Here is a 21,665-nt window from a genome sequence, read left to right on the forward strand (position 1 = left end):
GTATGGGCCGTCACTTTGAAGGATGCGGAGTCAACGAAGATGTTGGTCAACACTGGTGAGCTGCAAGTTAAAGGCAAGCGCTGCATTGTCATCGACCCGGCTAACAGGGATATTCGAATGAAAGTACACTGGCTCCTTCATAGCGTGCCTGACGAGGACTTACGACTTGCCCTCGCGCCCTTCGGCAAGGTCATCGACGTCGTCAGGGAGCGGTGGCGTGCCGAGGGAGTAGCGGACAAGGTATCCACAACTAGAGTCGTGACCCTCAAGATGAACGCCGGGGTCAAAATTGATGATCTTCCACACCAGCTAAGTGTCTCGGGCGAACTCGCACTTGTCGTTGTGCCGGGAAGGGCTCCGCTCTGCCTTCGCTGTCGTGGCACGGGCCATATCCGCCGTGAGTGCCGCATACCAAGGTGTGGCGTTTGCCGGCGTTTCGGTCACGAAGACCGCCAGTGTCAGCGAACGTACGCCAGCATGACAGCACCAGGGAGCAGCGAGGACTCAGCCGACCTTCCGATCGATGAGGCGGACTCGGAGGAAGCGGCGTCTCCGACAAGCACCCGTGAGGGTGCACCGTCAACGTCGTCTTCTCCTCCGCCGGGTCAACCTGAGAAGCAACCTCTCGCGGCCTCTGTAAGGGAACCCGAAGATGCGCCTGCCCGAGCCGCTGTGGCCACGTCGGTGAGGAAGGCTAGCACATCAGAACCTGTGCCTCAGGCGAGTGTTAGTCAACCCGCTGATGAGTTCATGGACGCTACCCAAGGATCAGCTAGTGCGGCGGCCGGGAAACGTCCGCATGAGCAGACCACAAGCAGCGAGCCGCAGCTGGACGATGGCGGTGGGGACGAGCCACCGACTAAAGCGCCAGGTGTGAGGCGCTTTCCTTTCAGACCACGGTCGAACATTCCGGGCGAACCACGACGGTCGGCGGCAAACCCGCCTCCGTAGTGGCAGCGGCTAACGGGAAAAGGATTGGGAGCGGGAGGGGGGCCGGGGGTGTTTTTCTATATACGTGTACCATGGCGAAGCCAAAGCGCTGTTTTTGCCAAGCGTGTCGCATTCAAAGAGGCTTTCTATTACTTCGTTCCCTGGCCATGTTTGACCTTAATGTTTCACCGATATGGCTATGAATTTTGAAACTGAGCTACGGGTGGCAACCCTAAACGTTCGAGGGCTTGGCGCTAGAAGGCGACAGTGTCAAGTGAGCCGCCTACTACTTGATCACGACTTGCACTTAGTTGCAGTCCAGGAAACGAAAATAGAGAGCCAGGAAGCGGCAGACCGGATGGCGTCTGTTTTTCGCCCTCACTTTTATGTATGTGTTTGCCACGCGGTTGGAAGTTCGGGCGGTTGCGCCCTTTTCGTACGTAGCGTCTTAGGCATATGTGTACAAACAGTTGTATCGTGCGAAAGTGGACGTCTCGTGCTTGTAGATTTCAGCCTTTCCGGTTTGTGTTACCGCGCGGTCTGCGCGTATGCACCAAACGTGGATACAGAGGGCAAATTTTTTTTTCGAATGCTTCAAAACGCACTTAAACTGCGAGAAAATGGTATTGCTCTTAGGTGACTTCAACTGTGTCTGTGCGGCCGAAGATCGCTCTAAGAAATCTCGAGTTAGCGATAAGAGTGCCGAGTTGCTATCCGAGATAGTGCACGACAATGGCTTAGAAGACGTTGGCAGTGTTTATTCCAGTGGCATTCGCCCAACGTACAATCATTTCCAACTTGACAGCCACGCCAGACTGTACAGAATTTATGTATCAGCAGAACTTCTCCCTTTGTGCACAGCGTACGATGTCAAACCTGTTTCTTTCAGCGACCACTGTTTAGTTATGGCCGGGTTAGGAAAAAGGCAGGTTAAAAGCCGCTTAAATTGGAACCTGTGGAAGTTTAATGTTAAGCTACTCGATGACGAGCATTTCGTAAGCTTAGTAGCAGAAAAATTGGAGAAGCTACTCGATGCGCCGTCAACCAGTTTGGCAGCTGAATGGGAAGAATTTAAACAGGGAGTTAAAAAAACGCCAGGCCTGCGCTGAACCCGCAGCACAGTCACAGCGAAAGCTGGAAGAGCAGCGTTTCTAGAGCCCGTTAAGCTCTCTTGGGGCTACAAAACAAGTACACTAGAAAGGTACCCACTACGCCATAAATCACAATTTTTGTGAAGTTGGGAAGCAACTACTAAGCCATTATTCGTCATTCTGCGGAGAAGCGAGGCACCAGCTACACGTCAGTAAGGCATCATGTGCACTTTGTTGACGCGACGACTGATGACGATGAAGAATTATGGCTAAGCCCTTTGTAATGGGTTGGAATCTTTAAACGGCCCACCAGTTATGTAATTTGCATTGGGTGACGCCCGGTCACTATTTCCCTCTCCAGTCATGCCGTATAACATACGTTGACGTGGGAGAGAGACGGGGGGGGGGGCAAGAACTTTACTGAGACCCCGAGGAAATGGATCATGCGCTTATGGGCTTCCTTGGCAACCAATACAAGTGCACTTGCGAGGAACCCACTACGCTATAAATCAGTGTAATTTTACTGAGACCCCGAGGAAGTGGATCATGCGCTTATGGGCTTCCTTGGCAACCAATACAAGTGCACTTGTGAGGAACCCACTAGGCTATATATCATTGTAATTTTTGAGAAGTAGGGCAGCAGGCACTGCGCCATTTTTCGTCATTCTACGGAGAGCGTTGGTACCTGCTATACGCATGTAAGGCATTATGCGCACTTTGTTGATGCTGTGCCTGATGACGAGTAAGAATTATGGCAGAGCTCTTTCTAATGGGTTGGAAGCATTCAACAACCTACTCGTTGCGCAATTCGCATTGTGTGACGCCTGGTTACAGAATTCGCGTTGTGCGACGCTTGGTGTTTATTTTACACTTCTACCACGCTATATTGCATATGCTAATGTGGTTCCTTTCCGACATGAAGCCTGTATAGGACCTTTTTGCAAAGCAGTTTCAAGCACCGGCATGGCTCAGAGGTTGAATACTGGGCTCCCGCGCAGAGGACCCAGGTTCGAACCTAATTCCATCCTGGAGTTTTTTTCTTATTTCGTTTTTTATCTTATTTCGAGCGATACTGGTTACGGACACCGGCGGCGGCGGCGGCGGCGGCGGACAACTACGGCGCCAAAAACGGCCGGTGAAATGATCTCATAACAGCTTTCGCTGTAATAACGGCTATGGAGAGAAGTAGCATCGTGAAGTATGAACAGAACCAAACTGAGCGAATGCTACGAGAGCAGCTCGAATTTTTTAGTAGTATGGAAAACAACCAGCCCGGTTATTTTAGCAAGGTATTAAGAGACGTGAAATGTCAGCTGGAGGAAATCGACGCTGCAAATTATAAAGCGGCGATCATACCTGCGAGAGCCGATAAACTTTGGGTTGGGGAAAGGCCAACGAAACGGGCCTTATCTGACGAAAAAAGATACGCGTGCCAGAAAGAAATCCGTCAGATAGCTAACGGCGACGAAATCACGTCTGATAGCAAGGACATCAAGCGCGTGATAGCCGAGCATTTTAATAACCTGCTAGGCCACCAACCAGACCCCTTATATGGCTTCCAGGAGGAATTCCTTCGATTTATGCCGAAGCTGGACGATGACGTTAAAACACGCCTCGAATGGCCGATCATTATACGTGAAATCGAAGACGCTATCGACTAGTTGACTCTGGGGAAAGCACCTGGGCCCGATGGCCTCGGTGCAGCTTTTTATAAAACTTTTAAGAGCATGGTCGCTCAGATGCTGCTGAGAGTTTTCGTCGAAGCATATGACTTGAAACGGGTACCATTGTCGTTCACAACGTCGCACGTTGTGCTCATCCCAAAAAGTGATGACCCAGCAGAACTTCTGTCTGCAGCATCTTACCGTCCAATTAGTCTCACAAACGTCGACTAGAAAATATTTATGAAGGTACTAGCAAAAAGGCTCCAAGGGGTTATAACGACGTTGGTGGGTTCCCACCAGACATGCGGGATCAAAGGTCGCAGTATCGCGACGAACGTACACGTTGCGCGAAGTGTGCTCGAATGCTGTGACGCGCTGGGTGAGCGTGTGGCGATGATGCAGTATGATCTGGCGAAAGCATTCGACCGCGTCTTACACCAGATCCTCTTCAGCATATTAGAACATTGTAATGTTGGCCATGTCATACTTGAGGGCGTTAGGATGGCGTATAGTAACTGCACTACGCGCATTATAGTTAATGGCGAGCTGACTGACAGCCTGCGCGTACGCTCATCAGTGAGGCAAGGATGCCCTTTGTCGCCCTTGTTGTTTGCAGTGTACCTCGAACCGCTCTGTCTGTCCATCACTCACAATGAACTTATTACATGATTTAGGCTACAGACGGCACATGTAAAAATACTAGACTATGCAAATGATATCGCCGTCTTCTGCTCAGACAAAGAGAGTATTAAGTATACCACGACCATTGTTGAAAGGTTCTGCGAATGCACTGGTGCCCAGATCAACTGGGACAAGAGTTATGGATTTTGGCATGGCGACTGGGACGCAACGCCGGAGCACTTCGCCCGACTGCGCTGATCAGCAGTTCCAACGCAATACCTCGGCGTGCCACTGGGTAGTTACCGCGACCCTGATGCGTACTGGTCTGACCAAGTGCGATGTGCGAGAGAAAAGGCTACAGCATGGCAAGGCAGGCAACTGTCCATATTTTCACGGGCCACTCTGTCTGTAACCTGTTTCTTATCTCAAAGTTCTCGTATGTGATGAATGTGCTATGCGCATCACGAGTGAATATTCAGAGAATTCACCGGGTTTTCGCCGTGTTCATTTGGGCGTCCACCTGGGAGAGGACCAGTCGTATGAATTTATTTCGCCCAGTCAAGCTTGGTGGGCTCGGTTTAGCTCATTTGTTTCTGCGACAGCTTGTGTCGCGTTTCATTTTCCTACGTGACCAAAATGACCCTTTTCTCCGCACTGTCATGCAAGTGAGGCTACAGAGACTCATACCTGGATTTATGTGGCGTCATGTGAAAACATATGTGGGCCTGTATTCGGGTATCTGCGAGAGGTGATTGCTTCGTATAGGATGCAGAGTGCTCGATTCACCCATGAGTACCTGGGCATCGTTAACAAGAAAAAAATGTATATGGATCTTGTTGAAAGCGTTCTACCAGTGCCTTTGTACCGCTTTCCACACCTTGGAGGCCCAGGACAGGACGTTTTGAAAAGAGTAACGAAAATGCCGGTACTACCGCCAGTTAAAACCTTCTTCTTTCAATTGGCACACAAACATGCTTCCTGTTAAAACTTGGCTTAGTGATAAAGGCTTCTTCATACCCTGGACAACCAATTGCTATTTATGTAAAAAACCAGAGACAATAGAACATGTTTTCCTGGACTGTTGGGATCCCATTATATACTGGGATGTGCTACAGCGCACATTAAAGAAAGCGTTGCCCCTCAGCCCGTATGGAATACGCTTCTTGCCGGTAGACGCATCAGAGGGCATTCCTTTATTTATGCTCCTGGGCCTCCACGCCATGTGGAAAACGTAAACGGAATTTGAACATGTTCACCAGGTTGTTCGTCCTGTTCGTGATCAGTTTATTGAAAGCGTGGTGCGTTTGAGAGGTGCTTCGCACGCTCCTTGACAAACCAGTGTGTATTTCTGTGCTGGATGAGTTAATCTGCATGAAACAATTTTAATCTCGTGTTGGCCAAAGCGTGGCCGACGCGTTTTATGTATGTAACCAGTGACTTCAAATGTGTAAGTCGAGAATAAAGAAAAAAAAACTCGGTGGCGCAATGGTAGCGCGTCTGACTCCAGATCAGAAGGTTGCGTGTTCGAATCACGTCCGGGTCAAAACTGCTTTTTTTATTCTTTTATACGGAAATTACGACTACGAGAATGACTTCTACTCCAATTAAGAGAAGTACTGTTTCGGTATCCCTGGATATACAATCGCTTGGAGTTTCTATTAAATCACCATTGTTCGCGCCTGCTGATCAATGTCCTTTTGGAGGAACCGGCGAGTCTCAAACATAGGCAGTCTGTCGTGACTCGGTGGCGCAATAGTAGCGCGTCTGACTCCAGATCAGAAGTTTGCGTGTTCGAATCACGCCCGGGTCAAAGTTGATTTTTTTATTCTTTTATACGGAAATTACGACTAGGACAATCACTTCTACTCCAATTAAGAGAAGTATTGTTTCGGTATCCCTGCATATACAATCGCTTTGAGTTCGTAATAAATCACCATTGTTCGCGCCTGCTGATGAATGTCCTTTTGGAGAAACCGGCGAGTCTCAAACATAGGCCTTCTGTCATGACTCATAGGCGTCTGTCGTGGCGAGGATTCTACACTCTTATTCAAGTCCCGTATAACGTCCGGCACATAAGCGGCCCATTTTTATTCCACCACAAGGTACTCCATATAAGCGGCCCTTCAATCGCCATTAAGCGTGACAAATTCTGCGGTGACGGGCTGGGCCCGCTATATGCGGCCGCGAGCGCACGCAACGCTTATATGGAGCCCGGGTTCATTGACGCGAAAATTTCTCGAGCGGACGCAACGCTTATACAGGGCCCGTTGTTTATGCGGGAAATTGAGATCGGCGCCGCGGCGAGAAGCGAGAGAGCGCCGAGCGAGCGTGCTCAAGGCTCGAAGTCCACGTTGACGCCGTGTAGTGTTTCCTGTGTTGGCACCGGATGCGGCCGGTGAACTCGAGATACAGCCAGCGCCTCCCTGACCGTGGCAATCGTATCTGATTTCGTGCGAAGCACGTGCGTTGGAAACGCAGCGGCCGTGCCGAGTTACGTCAGTCGCCTCTGCTGCCTCGTTCGCCTCGCACCGTTTTTGTTTTTTGCAGACGTGCCTTTGTTTCTGTTTACTCGTGAATACGCAAAACTATCACGCAAACAACGCCCGCGACGTCTACAAACTCAACGTGCGAAGGAAGTTTTCACCTTTGATCGCGTTCTCTCCCTGCTGACGCTGCTGACTTATCCCCCCTACAGTTCTCTCTCCCATGCGCGTCGAGCGGTGTCCGTCTCTTTTGCGCCCGCTCCTTGCATGGTCTCTCTGTTTTCGTTGAGAATTCGGTCCCGCGATCGTCTTGGCGTGCTTCAACGTTTCGGCAGTGCCGATCAGGCCCTACTGCGTGGGATGTACACCTCGACCGACGTCAAAGGCATTCAGAGAGGAGCGTGCAGTTATGATGGCACGTGTGAGTGCAAAATGTGTCAGTGCGATGTGAGTGTGAGTGCATCAGATTGCTCGCGTACAACCGCCAGCCAGGGGAACCAGGCGTGCCACATCAAGTTGCCTGGTGCTCCTACTGCGGGCACTGCCCCGTGAACCATGCACGACTGGGTGAGTTTATTTCGATGCTCTCAATCTTGTGTTGTGCTGTTCGAAACAAAGCACCGCTCCTAACGAGCCTCTTGCTCGGACCTTTTCTTAGAAATGCATGAAGGTCGCAAACTGTCAGAAAGCGAAACACTGTTGCTGACTATTATGTGGTTCGCGAATCAAGAACGATATCAAGCAGCATCTGCAATTGTGCACCTGAAGCGGATCTATCTCTCATATATTGCTCAAAAACGGAATCAGTATTGTACTTGCATGACTATCGTAAAGCGTTCATAAACAATGTAACTATTTATCTGCGTTTAGGTACTGCAACAGATATAACTTAGATATTTGTTTCTGGTGGAGAGTTGATAAATTACAATTAAGTCTATAGCTAGCTCATTCCATTGAAGAATTTTCTTTCGCACGACAATTTTGTCACAATTATGCAGCAATTTTCGGCGCAGCGTATGAAATTAAAAAAAAAAGCTATTCTATGTCTGGCCAGACGACCAATACATATGTTTGTCATGATCACGTTGAAAGGAGATATTCAGGGTAATTTTACGCCCAATTATGCTGTATGCAAACACAGAATACTTTTGAATACAAGAATGTTTTTCTGCAAAAGAGCTTTAATTCCAATGAAAGAAAGACAATATTCAATAAGCAGGTGGTTGCACCACTCTCAGACGTGTGCATTGACAGCCGAAAGGACCTGCAAAGTTGTGATATTAGTCTATATACAACAGCACCATTCACTGCGTGCATCTGTGTACACAAAGTGGGCCCTTTGAGTCTGCTAAAGTACTCTGACATTGACTTTGAATGTACTTTGTATCATTCACTCAACGAAAGATTATATGTCAAATTTCAGTATTAGAACATCCATGTAGATTGAAGTTTGTTTCCTTGGTGCTGCAAAGAATATGGATACTAGCCTATGTGTAGCCACTTTACATGCGTAGCCACCTTACATGATGACTGAGAACCACTGTGTATCCTAGTGGTGACATGGCCTTTAGTTTTTTCAGTGTGGACTCTGTCGCAACGTCCACCTTGTTTGTAGCAGAGTTCCTTTTCTGCCATTGAATAGGGTCCAGTCAATTCCTTTGTTTAAAATAGTTTAAGATACTTCAAGTACATCTATATGCACAAAGGCGTACACACATAAGCAATCATGTAAGTCAATGTAGGCAATCCATTCGGGCCTTTTTGATTGTCCTGTGGTTCTACCATTTCCCAACAGAAACAGAAACCAGGTATTTCCAGGTTTGCCCTGTGAGCGTGACACTACAGCACTCAAGTTTAGTGCAAAAGGACATGCCCAACACACATGCCATCTGTCACCACCTATGATATGTCATCACTGAGAGGTGGCTTCAGCCTACTATTGAAGCAAGCCAAGGCTCTGCTTTCCATAACTTATGGTCTCAGTACACTCATTTGGCTGCTGTTTTTACCCATTTTCATGGAACAGATATATGATATGAACATTGCGTGCGAAACACAAAGAAACGCTTGCTTATACACTTGTGAGATCTGACATTGTACTTGTGGCTGCTTTGAATGCATTAGCAAAATTTCAAGCAGTGGCACCTATAGCTGCGTATCGGGGTGGCTGAAACTTATTTATTTACTGTGGCATAAACCACGCCCATAACAATGTCAATTTATGCACGGTTTTGCATCTAAAGCTTGCAATATTTTAGTGCTGGCATTCATCCGTCCACTGCCTCTGAATTGTTAGCTTTTTGTATGAAGATGTGCTGTGCAGATCATAAAACATATATTAGTTTTTATTACTTTTTTCCAGTATCTTGCAGATGTCCATGGGTTGCCAGGGCCCATGATTGTTTGGAGCTCGGCAACAAAGCTTATTTTTTGTGCTGAGGACGAGCGTGTTACCCTGAAAGATGACTGCACGCTTGAAAAGACAGTTTTCTTGTGTTTGACCGTACATTACATAAAGGATGTTACCTACCCGTCTGCATTCGCCCAAACATTGGGACTAATTCAAAGATTGCTGCACAAGGAAGAGAGTTTTCCATGTTGCTGGGCAAGCAGTAAACTGCTGGAGATTCTCGACAAGCTCAAGGACAACGCCTAATTTATGTTCTTTTTTGTGCAGTTTTATTTCGTTTGTGTGTTTCTTGTTACATTGTTAGGCTGGTTAGATGAGGCTGCTGGCTAGCTGAATTTTCACAAACTTTAGAGACACTTAAGTTTGTTTTATGTTCATGCACTTTTCAATGCTCTTTCTTTTGAGGATACCTGAGCAGCAGGTACACTAGCATTGGAATCTGTGGCAGATATCATGTGCAATAATAACTGTATGTGTGTGTGTTCATAATACATATTCATTGTTCATTTTGTAGTTTTCCTCGGAGTATAACATGCACAGTCATCATATTATTTCTGATGCATGTACAATGAAAAGTCCCATTTATTAGGGCATCATATTAGCATATCACTTGTCGTTCATGCACAGCTCATACCCATGTTTTGAAATTTTATTAGTCAATACCTACAGAAAAGCTGCGTCCTCAAACTTCAGGCCTACTAATATAGAGGGTATCTAGTTTAGTCATACATTTGTGATAAATCATCGTACCTACGTGCACTACACAGCTCATGATATAGAACAGAATTTTTTTCACTGTGTATTCTACTCATATATTGCAAATTAAGTGCCAGAAACAGGCAGGAAGCACACCTCAAGCCCTTCGTCTGTTTCCAAGGCTACATATATGACGTCGATCAAGGCCCACTTACTTTCAATACTTCTTTGTTACTGTAGTCAATTCTGTGTTATCTTATTGTGTTTAAGTAAAGTTATTATAATTGAAGGCATTGAGGTAGCTCCTGCCATTTATGTGGTGCAATTTTTTATGTATGTATTGACCTGCACTTTGCAAGAAAGTTGAGTTTTTTCTACATATAGGCGTGCTGAAACTCAAGCTAGGTCATTATCAATTCTAGTCGGATGAGAAGGCCTGAAACCCCTACAGCATAGAAAAACAACAATCGTTCTGTTTAATTATTGGATCACCTCTTTCGCAGTTGTTTATTTTTACCTTGTTTCTGTAAAAGTGTAAGATTCACTTATTAGTTTACAAGCGCTGTATTGGTGTATACATTGTTGCTCAGTTTTGTTTGTAATTGAAAATAAAATATGTCAAACTACAAAAGTGTGCACTGTGTGTTCAGGCTTACTGACTGTGCAAATAGAGGTAAGTCATGCTGTTTGGAAAAAAACTAGTTAAGTTATGCAACATATTTATAGCTGCTACTGTCTAGAGAAGGACACAGGTGACTTGTGAGATCACAGGGCCAGTGATAAGATGCATGATTAAAGCATTGCAGAATGCATCAATCCATGCATGCAGATGATGGTACCGAGAGTCGCATAGCAATTGTGGTCATTACTGATGGAGAAACTGGTTAGGAATTTCAACTGAAGAGTTTTGAATGCATAAACTATATATGTCAGAATGATACATCCATTACAATGCTGCATTACTGAACGTGTAAGACTGTTCATAAAGAAAATTTTTATTGATGACCTGATAACCGATAGGCCACTGACTGCTTTTGGGACACAACTGCAAGGAAAGTGCACACATTCAAGGCCAAATTGCTAAGTAGCTTGCTAGAAAATAACAAGTGGACTGCCCCCTTATTTGTTTTGAAAGGATAAGTTCATGAGATTCAGTTAGCTTAATCTAATCCAATAACAGCTTTGAAAACCACTTCAGAGAAAGTACTGCCGAGATCCTTTAGGGGGCCATTATGTTCACAGGTGCTGAAGTGGAATACATACAGGTTGAGAATTGAGCAATAAGGAATATGGCATATATTTTAGGGTGATTTTATTATTACATTGATTATTTAGTTGACACAATGCCCTACTACTCCAACAATAGAGCATATAGGTGAAGAACCCTTGCGATGCATCCTATTGTATATGTATTGACGCGTGTGCTCTGCAGGCAAGAAAGACAATGGGGACATAAGTGAACATAAACGTCTAGTGGGTCTTCGGGATTTTGCCGAAGACATCATGTTTGTCATTCATGGTGAATCAGCAGTGGAGCCACACACGGACATAGGAAAGAAAGTACACAACACAGTGCTATGTTTCGTGTACCTTTCCTCTGTCCGTGTATAGTTGTGCTGCCGATTCATCTTGAAGGACAACCAACTAGCCCAAGTTTCAGTCTTGTTAGACATGTTTGTGCCTGCTATTTTTTTTGTGTCAACAAGCTGTCCTCCTATTCTTGTAGAACTTCTCACTGTCTTGTGTTTGCGTGACAATACCGTGACAATATTCTCTATTTTTTCTCTCATGGCTCTGCATCTCATTGTTCTGCTCAGTGTACAGCTGCGCAGCAGCATAACATGTTCCTTCATTCAATTAATGCACTAAATACTGTCATGGGTACTCGAAGAAATGGCACAAAATGTAACAACAATTAGCGGTGCGAGATGAAACACCTAAATGCCACAGTTCTACAGTAATGGGTAAAGGGAAGGGCTTGGAGCAGAGAACAGAAGATCATAAAAATAAGGGACCCATGCATACATAATTAAGTACCAGTCTCGAAGAGTGATGGATTTGGACTCAATACGTGACTAACTTATTGTAAAATGTCTCAACACTGCAAGGGAAAGGCCATGTTTTGAAATGGTGCCAGAAAAAGAACAAATACAATTCAGGTCTCAACATTTAGTGAAGGACAAATCTAGTACAATATGCGAATACCCTTTATGTCTGACAGATGTTGTGCCGTGGTAAGTGCCACGGAAGGGGGCTGCATGTAACGGATAATATAGAATTGATCACTGGGTAAGTTGGTAATCCATGACTACAAAGAACTGCGCAAAATAAACTGGCACAAGGAAGACGCTTGTCCATGCGTCTCCTTGTGTCAGTTTATTTCGTGCAGTTCTTCGTATCAAAGAATAACAGCTGCACATTAGACATGTGTATGTCTGCATGCTTTTGTGAGCCATCGCTATATGAGCTGCTAAATCTGAAAAAAGCTGCGACACTTGTGCTTGAACTACTACAGAATGTTTTTGTGTATAGCTAGTGTTGATACTGGCAATAAATCTTGAATTCTCAAGCACAGTTTGTATTAGCTGCTGTACTGGCCAAAGCTAAGGATGTTGCATGACAGTTGATATTTAAATAAAACTGCACGCAAAGCTGCATGGTATGGAACAGGGGCTTAGCCAGGGTGGTTTTTCGGGTGATGGGGGGGAGGGTTCAGCCCCCCCCCAAAAAAAAAAATTCAATTTTGCTTGCGTATATATACACGCACACATACAAACATGCACGAACATACATAAAGTATGGTTGAACCCTGCTCCCCCCGAAAAAAAATTCTGGCTACGCCCCTGTTATGGAACATAAGGGAGGTTGACTGGGACACGTAAAGCTCAACATTTATGGGTGTGCTATTTGTGTGAAAGCGTGCTTTTTATTTGCAGCTGTTACTTGCAATTATGACACGTATTGAGTATAAGAATTGTTCCTATATATGTACTATTTAGTATTATACGTTTACATGTCGCGTCCCGTGATCCGAATCAAGCAGGATGCTACTGACTGCACATTTTTAAGACAGGCGATTATTTATTCCTAGAAGCCAAGATTACTGCCCGAGTTTAGCCACTTTTAGCATTTTGCTAGTTTATACATTAAAGCGTCGTTAAGCTCAAAGCATACTCGACTGGATCACGTGGAGTGAAGTAATACTGGCCCTTGTCGCCCAGATCACATCTCGTAGCCAAGGAAACAATCACTTTCACTCGTCGACAATGGGTGGAATATGAAAAGAACCTTCAACCTGCCACGTTCCCCAACACAGGGCCTCCACCAGATCGCTCTTCGGCGCTGATATGCGGTCAACTGAGACATGTTGTAGAGCTTAACATTCATGAACCTTCAAGGTGCAAAACAAGTGCATATTTAATTTGGGGTTGTTATTTAGATTTAACAGCACCCATTAAATATTAGACTGTTTCAAGTTAATCTTTGCATTATTCAGTATAATTGTTCACATGATCCTTCTGAATCCTTCAGGCCACTTCTGACTTTTGAAGAAATAGCATGGTTTTATCCTTGAAAGCTGGATCATATTGTGACTTCATTCAATTTCAAGCATTGCTAGCTTCTTTTGATGCGACGCTTGGCAGGAAACAAATGTTCTAACGGGTGATGCAAGCGATTTCATGCGTGCTCTTTCCGCGCCAGTCATGCACTACGTTTCATCGTTTGTGGAAGCCAAGGGGAGCATCACTTCCAACTGTCAACAACGAACGAACCACGAGAACGAACAACCTCAGACCCGCCGTCCTCCCCAGCATGACAATTCCACGGCATCGCTCGTCGGCGCCGTCAGCCTCGAGCTCGGGTGACTGCATTCTTTTTGTGCGAAGGCTCGTTGTTCTTTCGACTCAACAACAACAACGTTTCCTTATCGTCTATACTATATTCGGGGAGAAATGAGCGCGCCCGTTCTGAAAGCTCGTCCGTCGCCCCGTACGCGCTGCACTACACCAAACCCATCTGTTGCGCGAATAAGCGATTATGTGTTTTAATCCGATTCCCTGAGATGAACCTCAGCACAATACTGTCCGTATAAACGCACCGACATCAACGCGATGCTCGCGAAGGACGTGGGAGACTACTTCGCCGAGTGGAGATGAGATCAGCTGACTTCCACCGCCTGTACTGCGTCAAACATCGCAGAATACATTTCTTTGGCGGCTGGTTGCACGTCAGGGCACGTTTGGCTGCTGTATGATGCCGGCAAATGGAAATGCACTCGGAAACGCGTCGTTTATGGTTCACCTCTGTCTCCGTGCGGGATGCGAAAGCCGTCGGACGAGAAACGTAATTCCACACACAAACTGACTGTGACTGCCCGCGAGGGTTCGCTTAAGGTCGTGCACACGTATACACGCGCATTATACGCGAACGATGCCTGTCATATATGCAAAATTATAGCGTTGTAGCCGATCATAAAATCGTCCAAGATAACGTGAAGTGCATATATAAAGCCGCGGACGTCCACCCAGATCGTGTGGTGCGGTGGCGTAGTGGTTACAGTGTCTGCCTGTCACGCGGTTGGCCTGGGTTCAAATCCCCGTGGTGGAGTGTGTGTGTGTTGATACATGGTTTGTGACTCTCGGTGCAGTGTTCTTGTGATGTGTAAATGCATATTCATGAGTTGGAAGGCTGAAAAGAACAAAAGAAAAAAAAGGAGGAACACTGCACGATCAACTACAATGTAGAAGAATTTCTTTTTTTTCTAAAAATTTGCGAAAAGTACCGCATATATTTCGACCGCATATTGAGCCGTATATAAGCCGGACAGATTTGACCTGAAATACCGCTTAACCAAATCGACGGTATGCGTTACTTTAAGCGGTCACTTTTAAACGGCCTTCTGGCAACGAGATGGCCTCGCATATGGAAGAGCCGCATAAACTTAGGCCGTATAAGAAAGAGCCGCTTAGCCAGAGGCCGCATAAAGAGGGGCCGCATGAAAGAGCCGTATAAGTAGGCCGCTTAGAGAGCCATTTATAAGCGTCGAAAATTTGACCTACTTTCCGCCTTATATGCGTTGTTTTAAGCGGTCGTTTGCTAAGAGTGTACTTCCGACTACTGTAGGGTACGGACGTGTCTGACATGAGCTCTGTAGGAGCGGCTTCAGCGGCCCAGGAGGGCCGCGGTTCAAGGTTTTTTGCCAACGAGGATCGGGATTACCAGGTACTTCTGCCTCAAGTACCGACAGGGCGACTTGTTATTAATACATTATTTCTACACGCCGATGTACGTGCAAGGCCATACAGGGTGGAACATTTTCGTGATATGCTGTCAAGCATGAAATTGCTTACGGAGGTGGTTGCCCTGGGGACGTATCGAATGAGTCACGTCTGGGCGGTAACGTTCAAAAGCTGTGACGCAGTGAAATAATTGTTACGGGCGAAAGAAGTGAATGTGAAGGACAGCCGGTGCATCGTCATTGACCCCGGCAATCAAGCACTGCACCTGAAGCTACATTGGATGCTGCATACCGTGCCGGATGAGGACATTCGTGAAGCCCTGGCACCCTACGGCCGAGTCACCGACGTGGCGAGGGAAAAGTGGCGTGTGCTCGGCCTTCAGGATAAAGGCTCTTCGACTCGACTGGTCACCCTGGTGCCGAGGAAGGGCCTGGGGCGGATGAGGTACCCCATCTGCTACGCATAGCAGGTGAGGAAGCCCTAGTAGTTATTCCTGGAAGAGCACCGCTCTGCCTTCGGTACGCAACACAGGACACATCCGGCGCGACTGCCGCGTCCCGCGCTGCGCACGCTGTCGCCGTCACGGCCACGAAGAGTCGCAGTGCGTGAGGGCGTACGCAAATGTGGCAGTGCCAACGGGCGCAGACGAAAACGCTGAACTTCTTATGGATGAAGTGGAAGCTGAGGAAGCCTCAGCCGGAAGCGTCAAGGAGGCGAAAGCCTCAGCGACGGAATAGGCGAAACCGCAAGGACAAATGGCTGCAGGAGCAGCGCGTTGGGCCAGGAACACATTGAAGACCTGTGAACAAGGACTCGATCATCGATGTCCAAAAAAAGGAAACCGCGACGAAGACAGCGCCCGGCATCTCGGAATCAGCTGGCAGCGAACCTGTGGACGTTACCAAGGCTGGCGCCTCGATAGGGAAGAGGACGCGAGAGGAGTCAACGAACGACGGCACGAAGGCCGAACTAATGAACAGCGAGGAATCACCGCAGAAGTCGGTGGGAATGCGCCGGTAGTCCATACGGCCCACGCCAAATATCGCGGCGGACAAGAGAACGGCAAAAACGGCGCCTAAGTAGACTGAGAGACTTGTTCCTGCGAAAGCACTTGGGCGCGCCCTCGAGTGCTAACCAATACCGACGGAATGGCGTGGACAGCGGCTCCTCGAGAATGGTACGCTGTGGACTGCACTTGTTTGGAAAACCAGCTGCTGTGGCCGTAATGAACACTTGTTGACATAACTATGAGTAGAGTTAACGGTGCTATGTGTATGTATTGTTATGTGTTGTGTTTAATTCATTCAATTATTAGCAATGGATTTGGAGAGGGGAATTGGAGTTGCTACTATTAATGTACGCGGCCTCGCAGCAAGGCGGAGGCAGTACCAGCTGAGCCGTCTATGCGTTGAAAAGGACCTTGATATTATCGCCGTACGAGAGACGAAAGTTGAAAGTGAGGAGCAAACAAACAAAATGGTAATGCCCTTTAAAACATATTACAACGTATGCATCCGTCACGCTGTTGGCACGTCTGGTGGCTGCGTTGTCTTGGTTCGAAGAGGCATAGGTATAAGTCAATAGGCCGTCACTGTGAACGAAAACGGACGACTGATAGTCCTTGACTTTCATTTTAGCAGATCACAATGGAGGTTTATCTGTTTGTATGCGCCAAATGACATAAGCGAAAGGGAAGTTTTCTTCACGAATGTAGAACGGTACCTTCAATGCGACAGACAGATTATTTTGCTGGGTGATTTTAACTGTGTGTGCTATGCAGAAGATCGCGCTAAACGTACTACCGCTCGTGACAAGAGTGCAGTGTTCTTAAACACTTTAATAAGCGATTACAACCTAGAAGATGTAGGTCGCCTTATGGCCAGTACATTGCAGCCGCGATTTACGCACTATCAGCGAGATAGCCAGACAAGACTCGACAGAGCCTATATCTCGTTAGATGTAGTGCCTTTTTGCGATAGCTATTTTGTACAGCCGATGTCTTTTAGCGACCATAGCATAGTATGGTTTACACTGGGTACCAAGTTAAAAAAACTGCGGTTTCATTGGACGCTGTGGAAGTTTAACGAAAATCACCTGATTGATGACGAGTTTGTGACTGATGTTACGAGCCAGATTAGAAACTTGTTAAGAAATAAGTTTTTACATTACGCGGAAGCATGGGAAGATTTTAAGGTTCACGTGAAGATGGCTGCGATTGAGATGGGCACCACTAGACGCTATAATGAAAAAACATGGTTCATCCCTCAGTCATAGGAATCGGAATAACACGAAATTAAAGCGTGCCCTTACAGCAGTAACTGAATGTTTACTGTACATGGATATAAGAGAGTTTGCACAATGTATATTGATGTCTGGCAGCTATAGCACGTTTAACGTGGATGTGCCCACTTTGATGATTGGTCGCACATCTTCATCCCGACGACTGACGTCCCTGCTAAATGATTAAACAAACCCGTGTGGTAGCTGTAGTAGTTAACGGTGAAAGCGTAATCAGAGAACTAGGTGTGATAGCCAGAAGAGCGTCGCATATTGAACGCAGAACTTGGTCGCCATCCCGCGGCATGTTAAAATGTGATTGAACAGCATGGCCGGACTAGAGGGAAACGCAAAGCGCGTCGTGCCGCCTCGGTAGCCCGGCCGCGATTTTTCTAGGGGTGAGCGCGTGAGCGGGGAACGCGGTGTTACAGCCACGTGAGGCAGGCGAGCGTTGCAGAGCTATGAGCGAGGCCGACGCTGTTACGACGCTTGGCTAAGGCCGCCACCTCGCGGTATGTCAAGGCATTGATAAAATTAAACTTCTATTGAAAACGCGCCGAATGGGAGGGACGTGTAACGCGTTGCAGGCGCTAATCTCGGAGGTCACAGTAATGACAAAATACTTTACCGCTCCCAGAGGGCAACACCACCCCGGCGACCGGGAGAGTGGTAGGTATAAAAGGCGCGTTTGTAAAGCCTCTAGAGTCTGTGACCATGGCGCAGTGGATAGCGTGCCCGGCATGTGTGGTTGCGGACAGAGCGGTCGTAGGTTCGATGCCCGTTGACGGAACCATTTTTTCTTTGCCACCTGATCATGTAATTTTTTTCGACGTCATTTCCGTGACGGAAATACGTCAGTGAAGTCTTGGTGGACCCAGGCATAAAACACTTTCGTGTTAAAAAAATGAAAGAAAACGAGCTCCAGAAGGAGCTCAATTTTCTTATTTCAATGGATAGTGCGCAGCCGGGAAAGTATCGCGAAGAAATTAGAAAAATAAAAAGCGAGATGGAAGCCATTGACACAGAAAAATATAGAGCAGCGGTTATTCGGGCACGTGCGGAAAGACTATGGGCTGATGGAACGCCGAACAAACGCGTCTTGCTGATGAAAAGCGGTATGCGAGAAAAAATGAGATAGGACAGATTACTTATCGCGATGGTGTTACTTCCGACAAGAATATGATAGAACAGGCCTTCATAGAAGATTACCGCCAATTGTTCGGGGTCCCAATCCATGCGGGAGATGAATAGGAAGCACGGTTTTTGAATTTCATGCCACGTGTCGATGATGAGGTCAAAGCTAGTCTGGAGGAACCGATAAGCGCGCGGGAAATAGAACGCGCAATCGAAGAACTTCCTGCAGGCAAGTCGCCAGGTCCCGATGGATTAGGAGCTGCTTTCTACAAGGCATTTGCACCTTGGCTTGCTAAAGTGTTGCAACACGTATACGCGGAGGCATACGAAAAGAAACGGGTGCGGAATGCGCACATGGTTTTAATACCGAAAACAGATGACCACAAGACGCTCTTGTCGGTGGGTGGATACAGGCCAATCAGCCTTACAAATACCGATTACAACATATTAATGAAGGTGTTGGCAAAGAGACTTCAAGCAGTCGTAACTGAACTAGTCGGCCCACACCAAACTTGCGGCATTAAAGGTCGCACGATTGCTACAAACACCCACGTAGCACGAAGTGTTCTAGAGTGTTGCGATGCTTTCGCTGGACGCGTTGCTTTGTTGCAGCTTGACCTGGCGAAAGCCTTCGACCGCGTATCCCACGATGTTCTTTTTTCTTATTTTAGAGTACGTGAATGTTGGAAAAATCATTTTAGATGGCGTGAGAATGGCCTATGACAAATGTACTACACAGATTATAATTAACAAGTCTCTCAGCGCAAAGCTTTCAGTGATGTCTACCCTCAGATAAGGGTGTCTTCTAAGCCCATTGCTTTTCGCGGCATACCTCGAGCCCTTTTGTTTAGCAGTGATGCGCAATGAAAACACCCGAGGTTTCAAATTACAACGTGCTGAAGTTAAAATGCCGGCATACGCTGAGGACATCGCGGTTTTCTGCGAGGATCGCGACAGCGTTCTTGAAGCTGTAAGCCTCGTAAAGACATACTGTGAGCAATCTGGAGCTCAGATAAATTGGGAGAAGAGCCTCGGGATTTGGCACTGTCACTGGGACAATACACCGGCTCATTTTGCAAACGTCCGGTGGTCAACAACGCCGGCTAAGTACTTGGGTATGCCCCTCGAGCACTATAAGGAAAGTACGCAGTATTGGTGTGGCGAGGCAGAGAGAATGAGGGAAAAAACAAAGGCTTGGCAAGGGCGCGATTTATCAATGTTTGCACGCGCTACCGTGTGTAATATTTTCTTAATGGCGAAAGTGTGGTACGTCTTGCAAATCTTATCTATGTGTCATTCAGATGTGCAAAAAATGCACCGTGTTTTTGCCGCATTCATATGGGCTTCAAGTTGGGAGAGGTCAAGCAGAACTGATTTCTTTCGTTCCGTTCGCAGTGGTGGACTAGGTCTGTCACAATTTCTTTATCAGACAAATTGTGTCTCGGTTTCTTTTTTTGTGTGAGCAGACAAACGATTTTCTGCGCACAGTGATTCAAGTTCGATTGGGGAAAGCACTGCCGCAATTTCTTGTAACTTCCGCAGATATGGCGGGAGGAAGCGCCACTGGCTATTTGCGTGAAGTGGTTGATTCTTTCCGTTTCTTATACGCTCGCTTTTCAATGGAGTATTCGTGTTCTGTGACAAGAAAAACACTGTACAGAGATTTAGTTGATTCAATGTTGCCGATACCTTTGTACAGATCTGTAAACTGGAGAGGCCACGGGGACGATGTATTGAAACTGGTTAAAAAGATGCCAATTAGACCTTCTCAAAAAACGTTTTTCTTCAAGCTACATACACACGCTACCCGTGAAAACATGGCTTGATAAAAAGGCATAGACGTTCCATGGACTGTAAACTGCTTACTTTGCAACAAACCAGAAACCATCGAACATGCTTTCATCGACAGTTGGGATGCAATCTTCCACTGGGACGCCTTAAAGCGGACCCTTAAAAAAGAACTACCGATTACGCCACTTGGAATTCGTTTTTTACCAACAGATAATGCGGGGGGAGTTCCGTACGATATGTTTATGCTCCTTGGCCTCCAGAGTCTGTGAAAAACGAGACATGTTGATGTGGATACCCGTTCGACGAGAGTCAACTTCATCGAAAGTATTGCGTATATTCGGGAAATATATCGTGCGCAGAGTGAACCACCCGAGTGGCTGGATATTCTCAATGATTTAGTGAAACTTAAGAGATTTTAATAATGTAATATCAGCAAAAGTGTGGTTGACATGTTTTAGCACGTACATAATTATTCCTTTGTAATACATGCAGGCAATAAAGAAAAAAAAAGACTCGGTGGCGCAACGGTAGCGCGTCTGACTCCAGATCAGAAGGTTGCGTGTTCGAATCACGTCCGGGTCAAAATTGTTTTTTTTTTAGTTGAATAATTACGACTATGATGATGGTCTCTGCCCCAATTAAGAAATGTACCTTTTCGGTATCCCTGTATATACAATCGCTTGGAGTTCACAATAAATCACCATTGTTCGCGCCTGCTGATCAATATCTTTTTGGAGAACCCGGCGAGTCTCAATCATAGGCCGTCTGTCGTGACTCGGTGGCGCAACGGTAGCGCGTCTGACTCCAGATCAGAAGGTTGCGTATTCGAATCACGTCGGGTCAAAATTGTTTTTTTCCTATTAGTAGGAAAATTACGACTACGATGATGGTCTCTGCCCTAATTAAGAAATGAGAAATCAGAAATGGTTTTATTTAGTCATCGAATCAATTACAAAATTAGTGTATACAGAAGGAGGTCCCATGGTCAGAGACTGAATCGGGACCTCCTACAGTAGTGAAATAGAAAAAGCCGCCAGATCCCACACATTGTGGGAATCGATGTAATGCGAAGCAGCCAGCAAAGAGCTGCGTACATCGTCTTGTCTGTGATTGAGGAAAATACGTGCCACTCATGTTATTTATGTTCGTTACACAGTAATGTCGCGCAATACCAATTTTGGGGTAGACCAAGCTAGCAAAACGGCCGCCAGCGTACCATGAGCGTGGCACGTAATTCATGCTGTACATGAGATGCGTGTCATGATATTCATGGTAACTCGTGTTATACATGTTCGTCACACAGTCACGTCGCGCAATACCCATTTCGG

General features: G+C 46.5%; 1 protein-coding gene and 3 non-coding genes across 4 annotated transcripts in view; all 4 read left to right on the plus strand.

The window, feature by feature from the left end:
- Positions 1–951, plus strand: part of LOC125758840 (uncharacterized) — a 1,194-nt gene extending 243 nt beyond the window's left edge. The window contains exon 1 of the mRNA XM_049416498.1: positions 1–951. This exon is cut by the window's left edge and continues 243 nt beyond it. Coding sequence (XP_049272455.1) covers positions 1–951 — 951 coding nt within the window.
- A 4,826-nt stretch (positions 952–5,777) lies between these two features.
- Trnaw-cca (transfer RNA tryptophan (anticodon CCA)) lies at positions 5,778–5,849 on the plus strand. The gene has a single exon. It is a non-coding gene; the product is annotated as a tRNA-Trp (tRNA).
- Positions 5,850–6,044: 195 nt separating this feature from the next.
- Trnaw-cca (transfer RNA tryptophan (anticodon CCA)) lies at positions 6,045–6,116 on the plus strand. Its single transcript has one exon. It is a non-coding gene; the product is annotated as a tRNA-Trp (tRNA).
- A 14,731-nt stretch (positions 6,117–20,847) lies between these two features.
- Positions 20,848–20,919, plus strand: Trnaw-cca (transfer RNA tryptophan (anticodon CCA)). The gene has a single exon. It is a non-coding gene; the product is annotated as a tRNA-Trp (tRNA).
- Positions 20,920–21,665: the final 746 nt, after the last annotated feature.

The sequence above is a fragment of the Rhipicephalus sanguineus genome, chromosome 6 (genome assembly GCF_013339695.2).
Source record: "Rhipicephalus sanguineus isolate Rsan-2018 chromosome 6, BIME_Rsan_1.4, whole genome shotgun sequence".
Classification (NCBI taxonomy): Eukaryota; Metazoa; Arthropoda; class Arachnida; order Ixodida; family Ixodidae; genus Rhipicephalus; species Rhipicephalus sanguineus.